This window comes from Python bivittatus, unplaced genomic scaffold (genome assembly GCF_059951505.1).
Source record: "Python bivittatus isolate LINGU-HERP-01145 unplaced genomic scaffold, Pbiv_v1 ctg000020_np1212, whole genome shotgun sequence".
Lineage (NCBI taxonomy): Eukaryota > Metazoa > Chordata > Lepidosauria > Squamata > Pythonidae > Python > Python bivittatus.
This window is the reverse complement of record NW_028277030.1, coordinates 124,117,106-124,135,950: the sequence shown is the minus strand read 5'-3', so window position 1 is coordinate 124,135,950 and position 18,845 is coordinate 124,117,106. Positions and strand designations below refer to the sequence as shown.

The 18,845-nt window shown below is 40.3% G+C and overlaps 1 protein-coding gene across 4 annotated transcripts in view; it reads right to left on the bottom strand.

The window, feature by feature from the left end:
* The window catches only part of FOXN2 (forkhead box N2), a 99,440-nt gene that overhangs the window by 8,174 nt on the left and 72,421 nt on the right, over positions 1 to 18,845 (bottom strand). For all 4 annotated transcript variants that reach the window (XM_088149127.1, XM_025168889.2, XM_007431723.4 and 1 more), the window contains 3 exons: positions 6,279 to 6,403; positions 2,806 to 2,870; positions 1,478 to 1,546 (listed from right to left, as the gene is read on the bottom strand). In XM_088149127.1, the coding sequence (XP_088005253.1) occupies positions 1,478 to 1,546; positions 2,806 to 2,870; positions 6,279 to 6,403 (259 nt within the window). The remainder of the gene's footprint in view (positions 1 to 1,477; positions 1,547 to 2,805; positions 2,871 to 6,278; positions 6,404 to 18,845) is intronic.

Genomic DNA, 18,845 nt, shown 5'->3' with positions numbered 1-18,845 from the left:
GACTGAATATTTTACTATTCAACTCCCCCATCCCCTTCTTTAGTGCTCAATGAATTTTCACAAGTCCTGTACCACTATCGCTGTATTTGAAAATTGAAGCCAGCCATGATATTAATAGTTCTGCTCAATTTGGAAGGAAATGACTTACTGGACATGCATTAAGTGTGTAATCTTTAACAACAGATGCAGTGGATCTAACTAATGAAGGGCTGGGCAACCATTTTCTCTCAATGGCCACATCTTATCAGGGAGAATATTTTGGGAGTAATATGCTGGTTGAGACCAAAGTGGGTAAGGACCTCCCTCCCTCCTTCTTGAAATTCCACACATAGACACACAGAAACACACACCTTTCACCCTTCCAAGCAGCAGATTACATGGAAATGAAGTTTTACTGGAGGTTTGAATGAATCTCTTGCAGAGATTCTGAAATAAGACTAAAGGGTGCATGAAATTATGCCAGGGGCCACATGTTGCCCACACCTGCAATAGAGAGGCATCTAGTCCAGCATCCTGATTCCCAAAGAGCAACCAGACGGCCCTGGAAAACTCACAATAAGGGAAGTAACTATGCCTTTGCTTCCTTCAGCTGAAACTTAGAGGCACACTACCTCCACAAACATGTTGTTGTTAACAGAACATTTCTCCGTGAATGTTTCTAATGCCCCTCTGAAATCATCAAAGGTAGTGGCCTTCTGGATACCTTTTGGCTCCTAATTCCATAAATTAATAAAGCCATGTGAGAAGGGCTTTCAGTTTTCACGAATCTACTGCCTATTAATTTCAGTGGATGATCCTGAGTTCTGGGTTATGAAAGAAGAAAAGGAAGGGGGAAGAAAACATTTCTCTCCCTAACATAAAAGAATAGTAAAAACAAAGCTGTAACTGGTATAACAAAAGTTGCTTTAAATCTTTATTAACTTTTCATACACAGCTACATAAACTTCCATCATGTTTCATTTAAATGACCCCAGGATTATTTGAGTTGCCCTTTTCCAAATAACTTTGGTTGATTTCAAGGTCAGGATCAGACCAGGTTAATACATGGATGGGAGACCACCATAAAATTACTAGAGCTATAAATAATCTGTTGAACAAACATCACAAAAGGTGTTTTTGGAAAACAACTTCTGTACAGTTGCCAAGAAAACTTCATGGATGTGTCTATGAAGTCATTAGGAGTCAAAGATAACTTGAGGGAGATTTTACATCTTTTAAAACTTCTCTAGGCCCATGGCAATTCTAAGACTTGGCAACAGTGAGACTTTCTGCTAAGTAAATCAAACTTCCATTATTTATTTCACTGGAAAAACAATTAGTTAAGAGGTTTTTTAAAAAAATAAAGAATCCAAATGAGTATTTTTCTATCACATTGTCAATTGCTTAAACTCAGACATACTTCTAAAAATGTATAGTTAAAATAAATTTAAAACACCAGCAATATTCTTTGAAAAGAAGACAGGTTTATTGTACTTACAATCTAAAATGCCTTGTTCAATGGAAGTATTCAAGAGCATCATGGCAGTAGCAGCATCAATATCTGAATCTGAAAAAGAAAATAGGAAAAACAAAAAAGCACCCCATGCTCCAATTAAGTTTTGTTTGGAAGAGTATGATTATCACAGAATAACCTGTCAGACTTTGTTCCTAGCAATCTGGATTGGAAACAGTTATCCAAAGAACAAGATTCTTAGAACTCTGATTAGTAATTTGATTAGTAAGATTTATCACAAAAGTGATTAAGGTAACAAAAATCCCAGCAAACAGTCTGCTTTCAAATGAGAATCCCATATATAGGCCATTTAGAATGGCAAAGTTCTGGTTTGTTTTCCCATGCAAAGCATGGAAAAAAAGGAGGGGGGCTTTCTCATTTCCACCTGCTGACTGTTTTTTAACTGCTACCAGACTCCTTCTCATTGCATTTTCTCAGGCAAGAAAAACTAGCCATACTTCTGGAGCAATCCAGGTAGTTCAAATAATACAAGGAAACCACTATCGAAAGTTCAAATGAAAGTTTCCAATTTTAGTACCCTTAATTTTCTCATTTGTGACTCAGTACAAATGCTGTGACCAAATTATGGCTTGATAGCTATAAACAAGTTTTGAGTTCAAATTCTTCCTTCTCCCCACACGTGATCAAATTCCCCACGTGTAGTCAGAAAGCAAAGGAGGAAATCAAAGTAGAAGGGGGGAAATGGGTACACAAAAGCTGCAGTGCCCACTTATGATTATCAGACCAAAATTTGCACACAGCATCTGCACTAGGTCTTAAACTCAGATCTCACCCCCCCACACACACAAACCCATGTTTTGCTCAGCTATAGTTTGTTGAATAAGGCAAAAATGACTTGATTCATACACTGTGTTAAACCATAAACTATGGTTTACAAACCACACTAGCAGAGTTCGCACAATTAGGAAGAACAATGGTTTAGTGCAACATGTGAATTGAACCAACCCCCTCAAATGACTCCAACCCCCAAAATGGCCACAGCATCTATATCAAGATTCTGTTGAGAGTCACAGGGATGACCTTGGAGAAACTAGACAGAGATGATTGTTGAAAAAATGTGTTAAATCCAGGAAACTAAGAAAGACTCCTCCCTAATTCACTAGAGTATAAAAAGGAAGGAGAGGAAAACTCAGTCAGGCTTTCAAGATTCTGTTATTATAGCTTATATTAATAAAATAGAGTTCCAGTCAGGTTTGTGGAATCTGTTTCTGATCTGCCTACCTTGAAGGACTGACTGATTCAGACTTTTTAACAAGGACAGGTAAAGAAGGGGCAACAGAAAAAATGCTTACCTTTGATAGATTGTCCCTGACACTGTTTCCGAACTGAGGTTAAATAGCAAGGAGATGATGAACCACTGGAAGAGAAGAGAAAGAACCCCAAAGTTCAGAGCCTATGCTACAGAAGACAAAATTAGCATGAGCTAATCATATTTTCATTTCCTATGATTTCAATATACATGGTAATTTTAAAAGGATGCAACAAACTTCAGGAACCTCCAAGTGGATCTTCAACTGACCATACCATATTGATTTCTAAGCCAACTATTAGAGATATGTGCCAGTTTTTTATTCATTCCAAATCATAGTATGTTAAGACATTTTTTATATGTGACCCATTCTTACCTTTATTGGTCATGTTTCAGTCTTATATCTAAATACTGGAAGTGGGACAAACTGATATTGAAAAAGATTATCCAAACAGGCTTACTTATCAGATAAGAGACTGACTGCAGCTCCCTTATGGATCCACTTGATTACTATATCATAAATGAAATAGCTACTTTTATTGTACTGGCGCAGGGCCATTATTTCCTCAGTAAAGCACTTACTTGGCATAGAAATGATCCCAAGGTTTCTAGCACTTTCAGTTTAAAACTATGCAGCATGTTATCTAAAATATCTTTGCCTAAAATCACAGAAAGTACCTGCCTATCAGAACAGATTATGCTGAGTGATGCAGATTAAATAAATAAATAAACAAATAAACATAAGATTTTGTACAAGCTACTAACAGGTCTTCTATACTCTTATTTTGCCACTACTTTCTGAAGACCCAATAGTTCCCGTTGGCCTTTTTCTGCATCTTGTCCCAGAATGAATGCCTGGGTCAGGCTTTATTCCAGGTCACATATTACTGTCTGATGCAAAGCTCTGAATTTTTGTTCAGGAGTAAATGAAGTCTTCTAATGCCAAAAGCCAAGTATTAAAAACCTCTTTATACTAAAGGATGTGTGTGTATGTGACATTATTTTACCCCAAAATTACTTTCCTAAGAGTGACTTCAGTATTAAGTCTTCTGGCAAGAATTTCTACTGCATCAAGACTATTTTGGGAAGAGGGTCTGGGAACAGCTTGTCCTTCCTGCAGTGGTGCATTTACCTCAGAGCAGATAATTTCCATACTTTCAGATGCCCATGTAATTTTCAAAGGCCTTCTAACCTATAAAGCAGTACTTATGTCTAATCAATGGGAAAGCTCTTGGTTTGATATTCTATTCACTTATACTGTAATAAACTGTATCACCAGAAACAGAGATCTATCACTAAAAAAGGGGGTACACTGGGTCTGTATCTTCAAGTTATGACACGCTAATTTATGTCCACATCAGCTCCTGAAGACTAAGAAGGGAGCGTACCTGCACTATAGTAAAATACTTTCTCACTGCTCAAGGGAAAAAACCCTCCTCATTATAACTATGTATAAATTTCTCCCTAGAGCAATGAGAGGAAATAAGCAAAGTGATGGGTCTGAGGCCTTTTAAAAAAGTTAAAAGCTCCCCAGCTTCAGCCCTATATATGCAACTTAATAGCACTGTTTTTACCTATAACCACAATGTTCCAAGATTCTTCTCCAGCACCTAGAAGTTAGTGGACAATTATCACTGCGACCATATCTTCTGTAGTTAGCCCATGCTGTGGAAGTCTTTCCTTAGTCCCTTCTTTTTAACCTTTTAAGCCTCAGGGAATTCCAGCCAATTTCCTAAGTGTATTAACACAGGAGTCAGATGCCTTTCTCTGGTTATGAACCACTTTGCCTATGGATAAGAAGCATCCATTGGTGAGCAGGACCAGAATCAAAACAGTGTGAGGCTACCTGATATGCTTCCATCCTTCTTCCACTCTAGCACTCTTCCCAAAGGCTGGCACTCTCTCTGGAGATTTAGGGCAGGGTTTGCACAGGCCCCTCAGCACTATGTTGGCCATTCTTTTAATGGATCTCTGACTCTTCTGAATTGTCTTCTGCAAGTTTTTTCTAAACTGCCTTTTGAATTACTTCTTTCACTTCCTTTAGTCCCATTTTTGCACCATCTTATTTTTTGATCTGCTGATTATATATATTTTACCATACTAAGTTGGTTATTATGTTTCAATGTACTTATCACAGCCACCTTGAAAAAATTTCATGGCAGAAAAATATAAGTATCCTGAATTAATATCTTTAAACATCATGCTAAGCTTAAAGGCTCATGTACCTATTTCCAAGGCTAGATATGGCACAAAACAAAGGATGCAATCTAATGCCATAACAAGCATAACTTTTTAGTGTTAGCCAAGTTGGAAAATAGAAAAAGCTCTAAATAATGTAAAGTGAGATTCCAGGATTTTATTTCTGCGCCTCCCTGAACGTGCAATGCTCCTAAGAACAGAAAACAAAGTTTGTTCATTTTTTTCAATTATTGCTAGGCATGAATATAAGTCTGAATTTCAGTCTCACGCACCTGTGCTTTAAAAAATTCATCTCATCCTTAACACTTTGTCAGAAGGCATTTCATCATTTCTAGATTTTTTTCTTTAAAAAGCCTTACTCAGTGGTGTCAATTTTTAAACTGTATTTTCTGTTAATTCTTTTTTTATTCAGTTGACACTTCCACAGGAAATATGAGCTAGTTTTCTCCATCAAATTATCTCCACACTGCAAGTCATCATGGCCGCGAGAGCTGAAAGGCCTCTTTGTGCTTGCAGGTGCTTGGTACATCCTGGAGGTAGACCGGGTAGAGCATCCAGCAGCAAAAATAGCTCCATCCTCTTCTCCACAAGGCCATCTGCTGCATTTCAAGCTCATATGGCTCGTTGGGATTTCATAGGGCTAAGCCCAAAATCTCACTACTGCTATTATCTCTTCCAAAATGTACTACGCAACACAAAAATTGTATCAGAAAATTATTTTTCTGCAAACTTATACTCCTACTTCTAAGGAGGCCTAACTAGAATGTGTACGATGAGAACTGTGTAACTATTGTGGATTAGGAATTACTGTGTAAGTAATTCCTAATCCACAGTAGTAGGAGTGAATGGCTTCAAAATATTAAGCAAGAAGCTCCAGACTACCTGGTGTATACAGAGTCCAGTACATCTCTCCGATACCACAAATAATTAGATTCCTTTTTTAAAATCTCAGCATCAAAACCCCAGGAACCATGACAGGAGGCTGGCTCCTGGGATGAACATATGAAGCTGTCTTGTTAAGTGCTGGTCTCCTGTCTTCTGTGACTGAGGCATGCAGATGGGGGGAAGTGCAATCAATGCACTTGGGGACTGGGAAGGTAGGGCCTTTTCACGGAAGGCCCTCCTGCCTACAAAATATGGGATCTCCCATTGAATATGAGCTCTTTCCCAACTTTCACAAAGGAAAAAAGGAAAGAGAAAGAAAGCTTTCAGTTACAGCCTTATCAAAACCCAAACCATCCGGTCTTATTTTTAGTATCATTATCTCGGGGAAACCTTTTCCTCCAAGGCTGTATTGCTTGAAAGAGGAAATCCTACCTTAGTGGTGATGCCGGTGGGGTATAAAATGCAAACGCAGAGGGAAATGGTTGCTTCTTCAGAGCCTGCACAAGGTTTGGTTTATATTCTGGGTCCACACACCATAATGAACCTTTACCGTTCACCTAGGAAATAACCAAGCATCAGCACTGATTACAAGCAGTTTCAGTAGGACCATCACATCCAAAACTGAGTTACACTCCACAGGTGCTCGTATAAGGCACAACATATCACCATTTTTATATTTAAAGACTCTAAGATGAATGTGAACACAGCTGGAGACTGTTAAGACACACTTATCTGAATAAGCATGGTCACCAGATCATTGCAGCACCACCCTGGGACTGTATTCTTCAATGGTAGTGGGAGGAGAAGAGCTCATGCAGGGATTACCATCACTACAGCTGTGTGCCTCCCCAAAGGACTGACTGACCCTGAAAAAAGGCCTTCCTGGGCCCTCAGAAATGTGATGGAAAAAAAGAAGGAGCTTGCAATTTCCCTCACACGTGCTTTTGTTTTCCTCATGTGAGCACTGGGGTCATCTTTACGGACAAACACACAGTTAAAGGCCTTCTAAATCTAACGCTCACGCAGTTGGAAAGCTTGCACGTTTTCTTTTTTTGTTTTTGGCCACCACCAAACTTAAAAACCAGCCTTTTTTCCTTAAATACAATGGAAGTTCTTGTGTTCCAAGCTTCTCCCACCTGTAACTATATTTCTATAAGACTTTAAAAAAATGTAATATTATTTAAGTATGAAATTTTTGTCCTGCCTTCTGGAGCCCAAGGTAGCATACTCTCAGTCCCACTAGGTAGACCAGACCAGGAAATCAATTCCACATGAAGGCTAAAACTGCTTTCATTTAGATTGGCTATAATAACAGAATTTTGCAGGTTTGATTGTGCTGTACCTCCTCCTCCTTCTTATACTTCAGTGAATTAGGGAGGTGTCTGTCTGAGCTGCTTCTGAATGTTATGTCATTGTTCTGGACCCCCTTTTGCCTAGGTGACAGTTCCTGCAAGGTCATCTTCCTTACTCTCTACGCATTATTTAGCAATTTGCCTTCCAATACTTGGAATTTGAAAGATGTCAAATTACTAATATTGATTCATCAAAGTGAACATTTCTCCTAAGATATGCTTCCTTTCCTTGTTTTCATAAAAAAGGCCAATTGAGACCATTTGTGGAAAAATCAAACTTTATATTAAACAACTGCTGTGATAACAAAGCTTGAAAGCTACTTTTGTTTTATTAGAACCACCATTCATAAACTTTACTCAAACTGTGAGAAATACATTTTTATTAATGAAAGGTCAATTCCACAGCTGGTTGCTCTACACTGACCCTTTTTTCTTAAGCAATCACTTCTTTCTCCCTCTTTGACTTTAAAATGATTAGTTTTACTATGATCAAAATGGATGGCTAAATATAACTTTTAAAAAAGCATTTTGTTTACAAGCTTTGTAATACCAGCTTTGAAATGCAACCTTCCTCAACTTGGAGTCCTCCAAATCTGTTGGACTACTACAATGCCTATCATCTCCAGTTAGCATGTAAATCTAGAAAAAGTTGCTTTTCCTCTATTTTAATGGATTAATGGGAAAGCTGGCTCTTTCTTGTTTTCCAACAGCCCTATTCAGGGAACATAGCAAACATGAGACTTGAGTGTAAAGGAAATGCCACCTGCCTCTTTAGAAATGGGCTTCCCTTCCCTAGATGTAGAGGACTGATACACAAGATCTTGAAAAACCCAATACAGTGGTACCTCGGGTTACGAACCCCGCCTCGGGTTACGAACTGGATCCGTGGCCATTTTCCGCCGTGACACGTGGTCCGCGGCCATTTTCCCCTGTTCCACGTGGTCCGCGGCATTTTTCCGCCCGTGCCACGTGGTCCGCGGCCATTTTCCACCCGTTCCACGTGGTCCATGGCCATTTTTCCGCCCGTTCCACGTGGTCCGCAGCTGTTTTTCCACCCTGCCGCGTGGTCCGCGGCCGTTTTTCCGCCCCTGACGCGTGGTCCGCAGATGCCGGAATGGATTAACGGTAATTACATTGAACCTTATGGGAAAATTTGCTTCGGGTTGCGACCAGAGTCATGGAAGGGATTAAGATCGTAACCCGAGGTACCACTGTATTTCCTTATATGTATTCTGAAAAAGCTATTAAAACAAAACAAAACTATGTACAGCAGTAGTTAGCAATAGTAAAACTGACAAAAAATTGAGACAAATCCTAGATGAATTCCTCCAAAAATGCATTATGAAATTGACTACAATTAGATCTTGGCATCTCTTCCTTTACTTAAAAAGACAAGGTACAACTGATTAGGAATGCTCTCTGCAGATTTTGAGCTGTGCTCTTTCCCCCAATCCCACCCCACCCTGGCAAATCTAGTTTTGTCTTTGCAGACTATCTATATCTTGAATTACTCTTTTAACAACCTGTATCAAGCCAAGATTCGGCAGGCTGATAAATGCTGAATCAGACTTGAATCCTCTTTCTGGTACTCCGGGCCAAATCCATTTCCCTCTCCTGGTTTAAATATGTTTATCTTGTTCAAGGCAATTTGGTTGTTCACTGTCTTTCTCACTTGGGTTTGCATACATCTTATATTAATATTTTGCCTCCAAATGCTTGCTTGGAAGCATTAAAACTAACTAGAGGTTGAAAACATCAATAGATAGGATTAATAGAGTAATTCCTTAATAGCAGCCCTGCTTGTATTTCTAATTGGATTTTATTTGGAGAGGCCTTTTGTAAAAGGGTGTTTAGGACATATTGCAGGCAATCATTCACAGCCATCTCTTTCTCTTCAGACAATGAATAAACAGGCACAATTCCAAAATAGCAATGACTTTTCCTATCAGTTCCCAATCTTCCTTCCAAGTGCTCAAGGTGAATTAACTGGGGCTGTCTTCTTTTTATTCTTAACAACATATCTCAAATGAGGTACATCTGGCCAAGAGATACTGCCAACACCATTTAAGAATTGGTTTTCACTGGGGTATAACCATATAATTGGACTTCACATTTTAAAATATATCCTTCTTATCCTCCTTTTACATAGGACTGCCAGCGATTTCTCATCCAGGGAAATCAGACCTATTTCTGTTTCAGCTTCAAACAATGATGCTGCATCAAGATGGTTCACCAGACACCTCATTATCTATTTTAAAGCTAAATTCTAGTGCATGCAAAGACATCACTGGCTGCTAAGTGATCTCATCTCAATCACTGAGCCTAATGCACTTTTAATTTTATTTAAATCCTATAAATAAGGCCCTGGAAAGGTAAGAGTAACCTCAATGGTCCCAATACACTTTATTACAATATGCAGGATACTTTTATGGGTTTGGTCATATTTCTGCCTTGAACAGTGGTACATTGGGTAGATTTGAATTGCTTATTCTTTTGAACAATCTTATACTTCTTGAATAAGATACAAGAAAATAAGTTATTTTTCAAAGATTAAAATGTGCACACAGAAAGTCCCAAGTTCAACTATTTCTGAGATAGTCCTTTGAATGTCTTGAATAGCAGGGTGAGAAAAATCCCTGCCTGAGCCCGCAGAGACCTGCCATACTACTCAGCATGTAAGGCAACTTTCATCTCCTGAATGTATTATAGCTGCACCAATTCACTCACTACACTGAAAGAATTTCCTCAAAATTTGTTGGTTTATTTAAACAGCTCACAACCCAAAAAGTAAAAACAGTATCTATCTACAATAAAATAAAAACGTTAAAACAAAAAGACCTGGCACCACAGCTAAACTTTCCTATGCAGCCCACAAGTTCATCCCACCAATCTCACCCTATCCCAGTGCTTGGGGGAAAAGCCAGGTCTTAAGTGTTTTTCAGAAGGTTAAAGCGGGGGGGGGGGGCACTGCCAAACCTCAGGGGGAAGAGTGTTCTGTATGGCAGGGGCTACCACAGAAAAGGCACGCTTCCCAGGTACCGTAAGATGGCAACATTTAACGGAAGGGACTAGGAGGGTGCCCACCCTATCCAATCTGGTAGGATAGGGAGAGGCTGTCACGCAAATAACCTGGTCCTGTGCCATACAGGGCTTTAAAGACAATAATCAGCACCTTGAATTGCACTTGGAAGGAAACTGGGAGCCAGTGCAACTCACACAACAAGGGTGTAACATGGGTGAACCTAAGGGCATCCATCACTATGTGGCATACTGGACCGCATTCTGGACCAGTTGTAACTTCCGGGTGGTCTTCAAGGGCAACCCCATGTAGAGTGTGTTGCAGTAATCCAAAAGTTAGCTATTGTTTTTCTGCTCAAAAAAAAAAAATTTTTTTTTGCCCAATTCAATTCTATCCAGATAAGTTGGAACAACTTCCAGAATTCCCCATCAGCACAATTGTGTGTGATTTATATTCATGTGTCCAATAGTTTTAGCAGAATTTTTCACATTTACCGCTTTTGGAATATTACCATTTTTTTCTGGACAGGAAGAATTCATTTAGAGGAAGGTCTATGCCAGTTCCTGTGGACAACCACCCTGCCTATGATCATACATAGTCCCAGGTTGTTTTTCCAAATTGAACTGCTGAAATTCAACAGAAAAACAAAGAAATTTGATGTACAACCTCTCAACAACTTGGAGAAGGCTGATAGTACTTAATTAGAGATTCCCCAAGGAATGTGTATTTGTTTAGCAAATCTCATTTACCTAAGCATTGTGTACCCTACCTGTTTTGTTCTCACTTAATGACTGTTTGTTTAGCGACTGTCAGACATTATGATGGAGTTAAAAGGGACTTACGACCAGTGCCCAAAGCTATGACCATTGTAGTGTCCGTGGGGTCACATAATCGCGATCCAGGAGCTCGGCAGCCAGCTTGCACTTATGATGGTTGCAGCGTCTCAAGGCGACATGATTGCCATTTGCAACCTTCCCAGCCAGCTTCCGGTGAGCAAAATCAATAGAGAACTGCATGATTCACTTAACGACTGCGTGATTAGCTTAACAACCACACAATTCACTTCACCATGGTGATTCCTTAATGATCAACCACCAAAAGGTCGTAAAATTGGGTCCAATCATCCGGTGACTCGCTTAATGACCACATCGCTCAGCAACTTAAATTCCGGTCCCACTTGTGATCATTAAGTGAGGACTACCTGTTAAATGATCTGAACAGTTTTAACATTTGGATCAGTATTACAAAAATACATATTTTGCCAATACAGTGAAGGTTTGACATCTGCGGTACATTAGGGAGATCAACCATTGCAAAGGTGTCTTTCCTAACACTACACATAGGTACATCATTCTCACAATAAAGACTGCAATTATAATTCTACCCCTTTAAGTTCAACAGACTTGCTTTTAAAACAACTACTTTAGGATTAGTCTGCAAGATTCATTATAACAGGCTTCTCTAATCTAGTGACCTCCAGATATGTAGGGACTGAGAGTCCCAGAATTCCTTGCCTGTAATATTTCCAACCTATTAGAAGAAACTGAGAATTGCTGGACCAGAAAATTTAAATCATCTAGATTCAAACATCTACAGGTAGTCCTCAACTTACGACCATTCGTTCAGCAATCATTTGAAGTTATGATGGTGCTGAATGAATGGTGGTTACGACTAGTCCTCAGAGTTCTGGCATCCCAGCATCCCCACAATCACGTGATCATGATATGGGTGCTTGGCAACCAGCTTGTGCTTATGACTGGTTGCAGTGCCCCGCAATCACATGATCACCATTTGCGACCTTTCTTGCCGGCTTCCCCAGAAAGTTAATGAGGAAGCTGATAGGAAAGGTCGCAAATCTCTGAGGTAGGTCTCCCCCACCGGTGCCTTCCCCCAGCCCCTCTGCACTCACACTGCGTCAGCCATTCACACACCCCGGTGCACCTTGCCAAGCCTCACTGCGCCTCCCTTGCACCCTGCAACCCTCCCCAAGCCTCACCATACCTTGACACCCTTGCACACCCTCCCCAAGCCTCGCTGAGCCTCCCTTGACCCTCGCACACCCCTGCACACCCTCTCTGAGCCTCCCTTGCACCCTCGTGCACCCCCTTGCGCCTTCCCCCACCCAGCAGCAGTCATTTACCTGCCTGTCAGCCTGCTTGCAAAGCCACTTGGCACATGCAACTTCCTGCCAGCTTCTCCACTGACTTGGTTGTGGGAAGCTGGCAGGAAGTTGCCTCGCCTAACAACTGTGGCATTCGGTTAACAACGGCAACAGGGATTGCAGGGATTGCTGTAGCTAAGTAATGTGGTTGTGTTTTATGACTGCATCACTTAGTGATGGAAATTCCAGTCCCAACTGCTGTTGTAAGTCGAGGACTACCTGTACTCTTCTTCAAAATTTATATTTCTTTGGCCTTGGTGGATTATGCCATAAAATACTCTGGAAGTGTGCTGGCTGAGTGTTCTGGAAACTGTAATCCAAGCATATAGGAAGGGCACCAGTGCAGTGAAAGCTTCACAATTATCCTTACTATACCAAGAACAGTAAAGCAACTTTTTAAAAAGTGACCATTTTATCAGAAATCTGTTATGCCAGATGATGTAGACAACAATTGGCAATTTTATGTACATTTTTTATCTTATGAAACAATTTTTATGTCTTATGGAGAGATACTCCATAGGGGAAACAGTCCATTTGATTCAGGGTGGCTTTTCCATCACCTGCATTCTTCCTGTTCATTTAAATAGTAGTTCTGATGGTATACAAAGGAAAATACACAAATGTGTGTTACTTTGAGCTCCTTCATGAAAACTGGCCTCTATGTAAGCTGCAGCACTAACTTGGGTGGAAAGCCTTACGCCAGAGAGCAACACTTACAATGTAACAAAGCAACATTCAGCAAATTTGACTTGCATATCTTGTTTCCACTGCACAAGCAGTTCCTCTTTAATTGCTACAAAACCAGTTCTGCAGAACAACTGAAAAAGCCAGCTAGGTGCCCTCAGATACTCTTGAGTTTATTGTACATCAAAACATGCAAACACATGTGCACTCAGATGCACCCTCACGCTTGAGCTTAAAAAGACAGAGAAGAGAGATGACATCTCCCACCTCCAGCCAGGAGCACAGCACCAGATCAGCGCAGCTTCTGCCTTGCGCTACCAGTCACTCGCAAGCCAGCCAAGCAAGAGGAAATGCTACCATGGCAACACAAACCAGGCTGCTTGAAGAGCTGGTACTTCACTCACTAAGCTCTCCCTACCACACACAGCACAACTTTCAAATAACCAATTTCTTCCACTTTAGGCAAGAGAACTGATGCAACATACAATTTCCAGCTTTTCTAGAACAACCACGATCCTCCTAACTTGCAAACTCTGCAAGGTACATCCCAAAGCTGGCAAAACTTAAGTCACCTGGACAAGTACCAAAGGAAAAACAAGAGTGAACAAATACACTGCACTCACTCTGACAGGGTGGTTTACGTACACATGGATACATTCTTTATATTCATTTCCACTCTTTCAGGCACTCAGCTGAATGCACAAAAAGCACGAACTAGGCAAAGAACAAATATGCACATATAGCCCACTGTTTTCCCTCCCCATCCGCTACACATTCAGCTGAAAGCCCAAAGCACAGATATATTCATGTTTGCTGGAAAGCAAATACAGCTCTTTGAGTTGTACCTTTATATGATCCAGGATTGTGCAGAGTTATATTTGTGTTCAAACCATGTATGGACCCCTTTTAAATCTCACAGCTGAACCCATGGAAAATTGGGAGAATGAGGATAGCCTGATCTCTATTCAGTTTGAAGCCTTGCATGGTTTCCACTGAATGTCTGTAGAGAACATAGGGAATGGCCTTGAAGGATGGGAGGAAGAGCCGCTACCAAAGCAACAGCAAGATAAGAGGAGCTTGAGCCCAGGCCAAGAAAGTAACATGAGAAAAAGTGCCAGACAAGCCCCTCCCTAGTTCACATGAAGATGAAGTGAGGGAGGGGGAAACACATTCAGACTTGTAAGACTGTTATAACAACAGTAGTCCCAATCCATACAACATTGGTTTCTTAGTCTGGTCTACCTTGTTAGGCTGACAAGGTCTGTGCAGGGCTCCAGTACTTCATTTTTTTCAACCAACTTTGTGAGATCCCATTGCTGCCCTGATTTGCAATCTCTTTGCATGTTCATTTCTCCTAAATGCATGCATTTTTGTACATGCTTTTTCTAATAGATCAATCTGTGCAATTTTCCCTTCGTAAATTCATAATTATATGCTATTCCATCAATAAGTAAATATTTGTGCACATTCCCCACAAATAACTGTGTTTTGGAGCTTACTGCTCATAAATAACATTACAATGTGTGTTGCACAATTGTCAGTTTAATATACTTTGCTTTGTGCCTTGGTTTAGAAAGTGCAAATTTTGTAAATTTGCATTAAAACCAGAACTGAACTGATTTCTCACCCATCCCTTGTTTTAGTCAGATGTAATTTATGAGTCATTATGCCAAGTGTTAAGCAATAGCAAAAGAAGAATGGCCACCCACTTTTCTGGTTACTGCTTGATTCTTGTGACACAGCCATTGATGCCACTCAGCATACATTTCAGAACTCACTATTTACCAAAGACAGTCCACATTTCTTATCACCTATCACAGGTATTGTAAAATTCACTGAGGTGGTTATAAGAACAAATCCAACACATCAAGGCAACACCTTGATTAGGTCAACATAAAGGTCTCAAAAGCAGACAAGCTTTCAGCAACTTTTTATTTCTTCAACTAAAATGCTAGAAAAACCAGGTTATGAGGGAATAAAAAAGGGAACAAAAATACAATATCTACATTGTTAAGAGTTTAGCAAAAAAGTGTGTAATGTGAGATTCCCAGCTACATGCAACTTTTGAATTCCTTGGATATAGTCTCAAGAGAACTTGAAAAGTTATTATTAAATTGTCATTTTCAATACACTAGGGAAAACACTATGTAATGTGTATGACTGGACATTAATCATATTAACTCTATTTAATTTTAATTAAACTTAAATGTAAGCTACAAGAAATCAATTTTAGTTTTTAACCTGGCCTCACTCACTACTTTTTGGAATGCAGTCCCCGGCATGTCACTCAATGAAGTACTGTTGGAGATGCAGACATTTATATTACACTCCACCTGGCATTGTGATACTCGGCTTATATTCAGCCCTATCATTTAGGCTGGTGAAATTAAGAAGCAAGCAAGACAATGACTGTTTTCCCACTCTGAAAAATATAAAATCTACTTATAAGTTATTTTTCCAGCATGAGTTTTTTAAGCTTTCACTGCCAGACCTTAAGGCTAGCTATGCATTCCCAGGAACAATCCTTTCCCCTTCTCCATACTTTAAGTCTTACCTGAAAGACTTCACAAAATGGCCTGCCACACCCTACTTACAGACAAATTCAGTCACAAAGATTGATTTATTTTTTTTCCAGCTTATAATGAGTGAAAGAACCCTACGCCTTCCTCCCAACACTGAAATTGCAAATGGGGAAGGGTGGGTGCAATTCTTTGGCCTCAAAGATGAGTAAACACCTGAAATTTCTTTTAATTGTACCCTTGCTTTGTAAAAGTGAAGCACCTTGATTTTGAGCTGCCAATGGAAGTCAAATACACACACTGGGTTCACAACTCATGCTGTCATAATGTGGTTGGTTTGAGCTTAGTGGGTTGTGTATAGCAAGAAAGCTGTTTGGTAAAGGTGTTCTGCAAATGGAATGCTATAATTGTTGTCACTACCCAACTCAAACAACAATATTGGGCAGCAGCATGCAAAAAAACAGGTGTACAGAAAAGGGCATGAGACCATCCAGAGGAAATGTGACAAACAAGAAGTTCAGAAGAAAGGAGGGAAAGAATAACAAACAGCTAAGTCACCTAAAGAAGGCCAAGTGTTACTTTTTAATATAGCTTTGTGTTTATATTTGTGACCATTTTATTCCAGAGCAGTTTACAATCAGTGGATACTACTAAAAGATGAGAGAATATTATATATTATATTTTATAAAATATAAATTTAATATACATACAAAAGTATGTTTGTGTATTTGCCCTAAAACTTAGAAACTGTAGACTATAGGATAGCCAACTTTGTGACTAACATATTTGAAGCATTAAAAATATATGTAACACTGGCTTACTTCACAACTGCATTAAACCATAATGCATTGTGTTAGAGTAAGCTTAATATATTATGTGAACCTAGTCACTAAGGGTTTGTAAAACAAGGTCTACTGCTTAGCCAACTGATTTATACGGTAAATTATAGTAAAACAAAGTATGGCTTAGCCCACGTGAGTCAGGTTTCTGTGGCTTGTCTCTGAACCTACTGGGCTTGGAAATGGTCCATTTGACATAAGAAAGAACAAAACAGAAGTTGGCCTCACACAACACACTAAACTCTAACCCTAAGTTTATAAAACATAATGCCTATAAGCATAATGATCCCCAAATAAATATATTATGGCTTGATATGTTTAGCTCACACAATACGTTAAGACTATTCCACAAATATGGATTCCCCAAACAGTGATCTTTAAATTACTAAACAATAGTTTAGCCCATTGTGTGAACATATCTAGCATATTATGTGAACACAGCCTTTATGTCTTCACTGCCCTTTACTACATCCAAGCTGCAGAGGGGCAGCAGAAGTATTTGGGCCTGTCCTTAACTTTCATGCTAAGAGATAGAACCCCATTCTGTTGAGTACAAAGGAGCAATTCAGCAATGCCATCCCAAATTTCCTGGGTCCTAATGCAGGTAGTCTCCACAACTAATTACTGTTCCCAAGAAAACTATATGGATTCAAATATCTTTCCTTTCAGAACACAAGGTGACATACATAGCACTTCCTCTCCCAACCCAGTCACCCTGTGAGTTTCCTGTGCTAAGGTTGGAATTGAACCTGTAGTCCCCCAATGCCAGTCAACACATTAACTCAATACAAAGGCATTGTTACTTTTTAAATTTGTGAGGGTTCTTTGTTTTCCAAGGACTGGACACACCACAGCATAGCAGATCTGTACAAAAAGCTTTATTGCAGCACACACTTCCCCAACAACAGACTATTGCTCTCCACCCATCTAGGACTTGCAAGGTGATGTTGTCATGTAAATATGTCTTTAATGCTCAGTCCTTTAATACTTAGTTCAAGCAACAGTCTATAAAGTGTATAAAGTCTATATAAATATATAAAGTCTGTAAAGTGGCATACAACCTTTGCCTTTTTCCAAATATTTTTGCACTAAGAGATGAGGTGCTGCTTCAGTGTGGTTGCTCCTCTTCCAGTTGCTACTGAGCTCCCAGCAAAGCTCTAAGTTCCAGGCAGGACTCCCACCAAGATACGCTGCTCACCACAACCTGCGGTCCTGGCAGTTGAATGATAGTCCTCTTGCCGGTACATAATAGCTGCCAATCTTCTGACGTTGCCTCCGCTTCCCTGTATGTAGGCTGTTTGCTTGTCATCTTTCCTCTTACACACACACACATCTCCTCCTCCTCCTCCACTCTGCCTTAATGTTTGCTTTTCTAAGCCAAGAGCCTGGTTGGGGTGAGGCGGCCTCTGGACGTCAGAACATCCTTGAAAACACCAGGGTGTGGCTCATTATCACAGGCAGCTGGAAAGCTGGCCTGGATGCTTGTGAGTAGCCAGGAAAACAAGGGAAATGGAGTGAGAAGTGTTTCTGCCTGGCTGGAGCTTATCTTTCCCAAGCATAGACAGCAACCCCAACTTCACTCCCTCACAAAATTATAGGCAACATAATAGATTTTCTGTTGTTCTCATCCTTCATACTGATGACAACTTTTTAATATTTCTTCATTCATGATATTACCATCAGGAGGAAAACAGATCACCCAAAATTATGGTGCGTATTTAAAATTATCCCTTTTAATCTAAGCTGCACAAAATGTATACCCATCATAAATGTTGAATCTAAGGAAGTGAACAGGGTCCTTAGGACTGTGAGCTTAGCCAACTGCTCCTTAGTTCCATGCCCCTCCTGGCTCGTGAAAGCAGCCTGGGGGGTGTCGTGTGAGTGGATTCTAGCAGTGGTGAATTCTCCTTTGAGTGAGGGGGATGTTCCTGCACCTCTTAAGGAGAACTTGGTTCATCCTCTCCTAAAGAAGCCATTGCTGGACCCCACGATACTGGATAATTCTCACCCAGTATCTAACCTACCTTTTCTGGGGAAGGTGATTGAGAAGGTGGTTGTGCAACAGCTTCAGAGGACCTTGGATGAAGCGGATTATCTGGATCCTTTTCAATCAGGATTCAGACCTCGGTATGGAACGGAAACGGCATCAGTCGCACTTCTGGATGATCTCTGGCATGGGTGGGATGGTGGCAGTGTGTCCATCCTTGTCTTACTTGACCTCTTGGTGGCTTTGATACCATCGACCATGGTATCCTTCTGGATCGACTCACAGGACTGGGGGTGGGTGGCAAGGTGTTGTGCCGGTTCACCTTCTTTCTCTGGGGTCAATTTCAGTCGGTGGTGATCAGGGAGGAGAGATCCCGCCCTCAGCCCCTACTGTGTGGAGTGCTGCAGGGGTCGGTGCTCTCCCCTCTCCTATTCAACG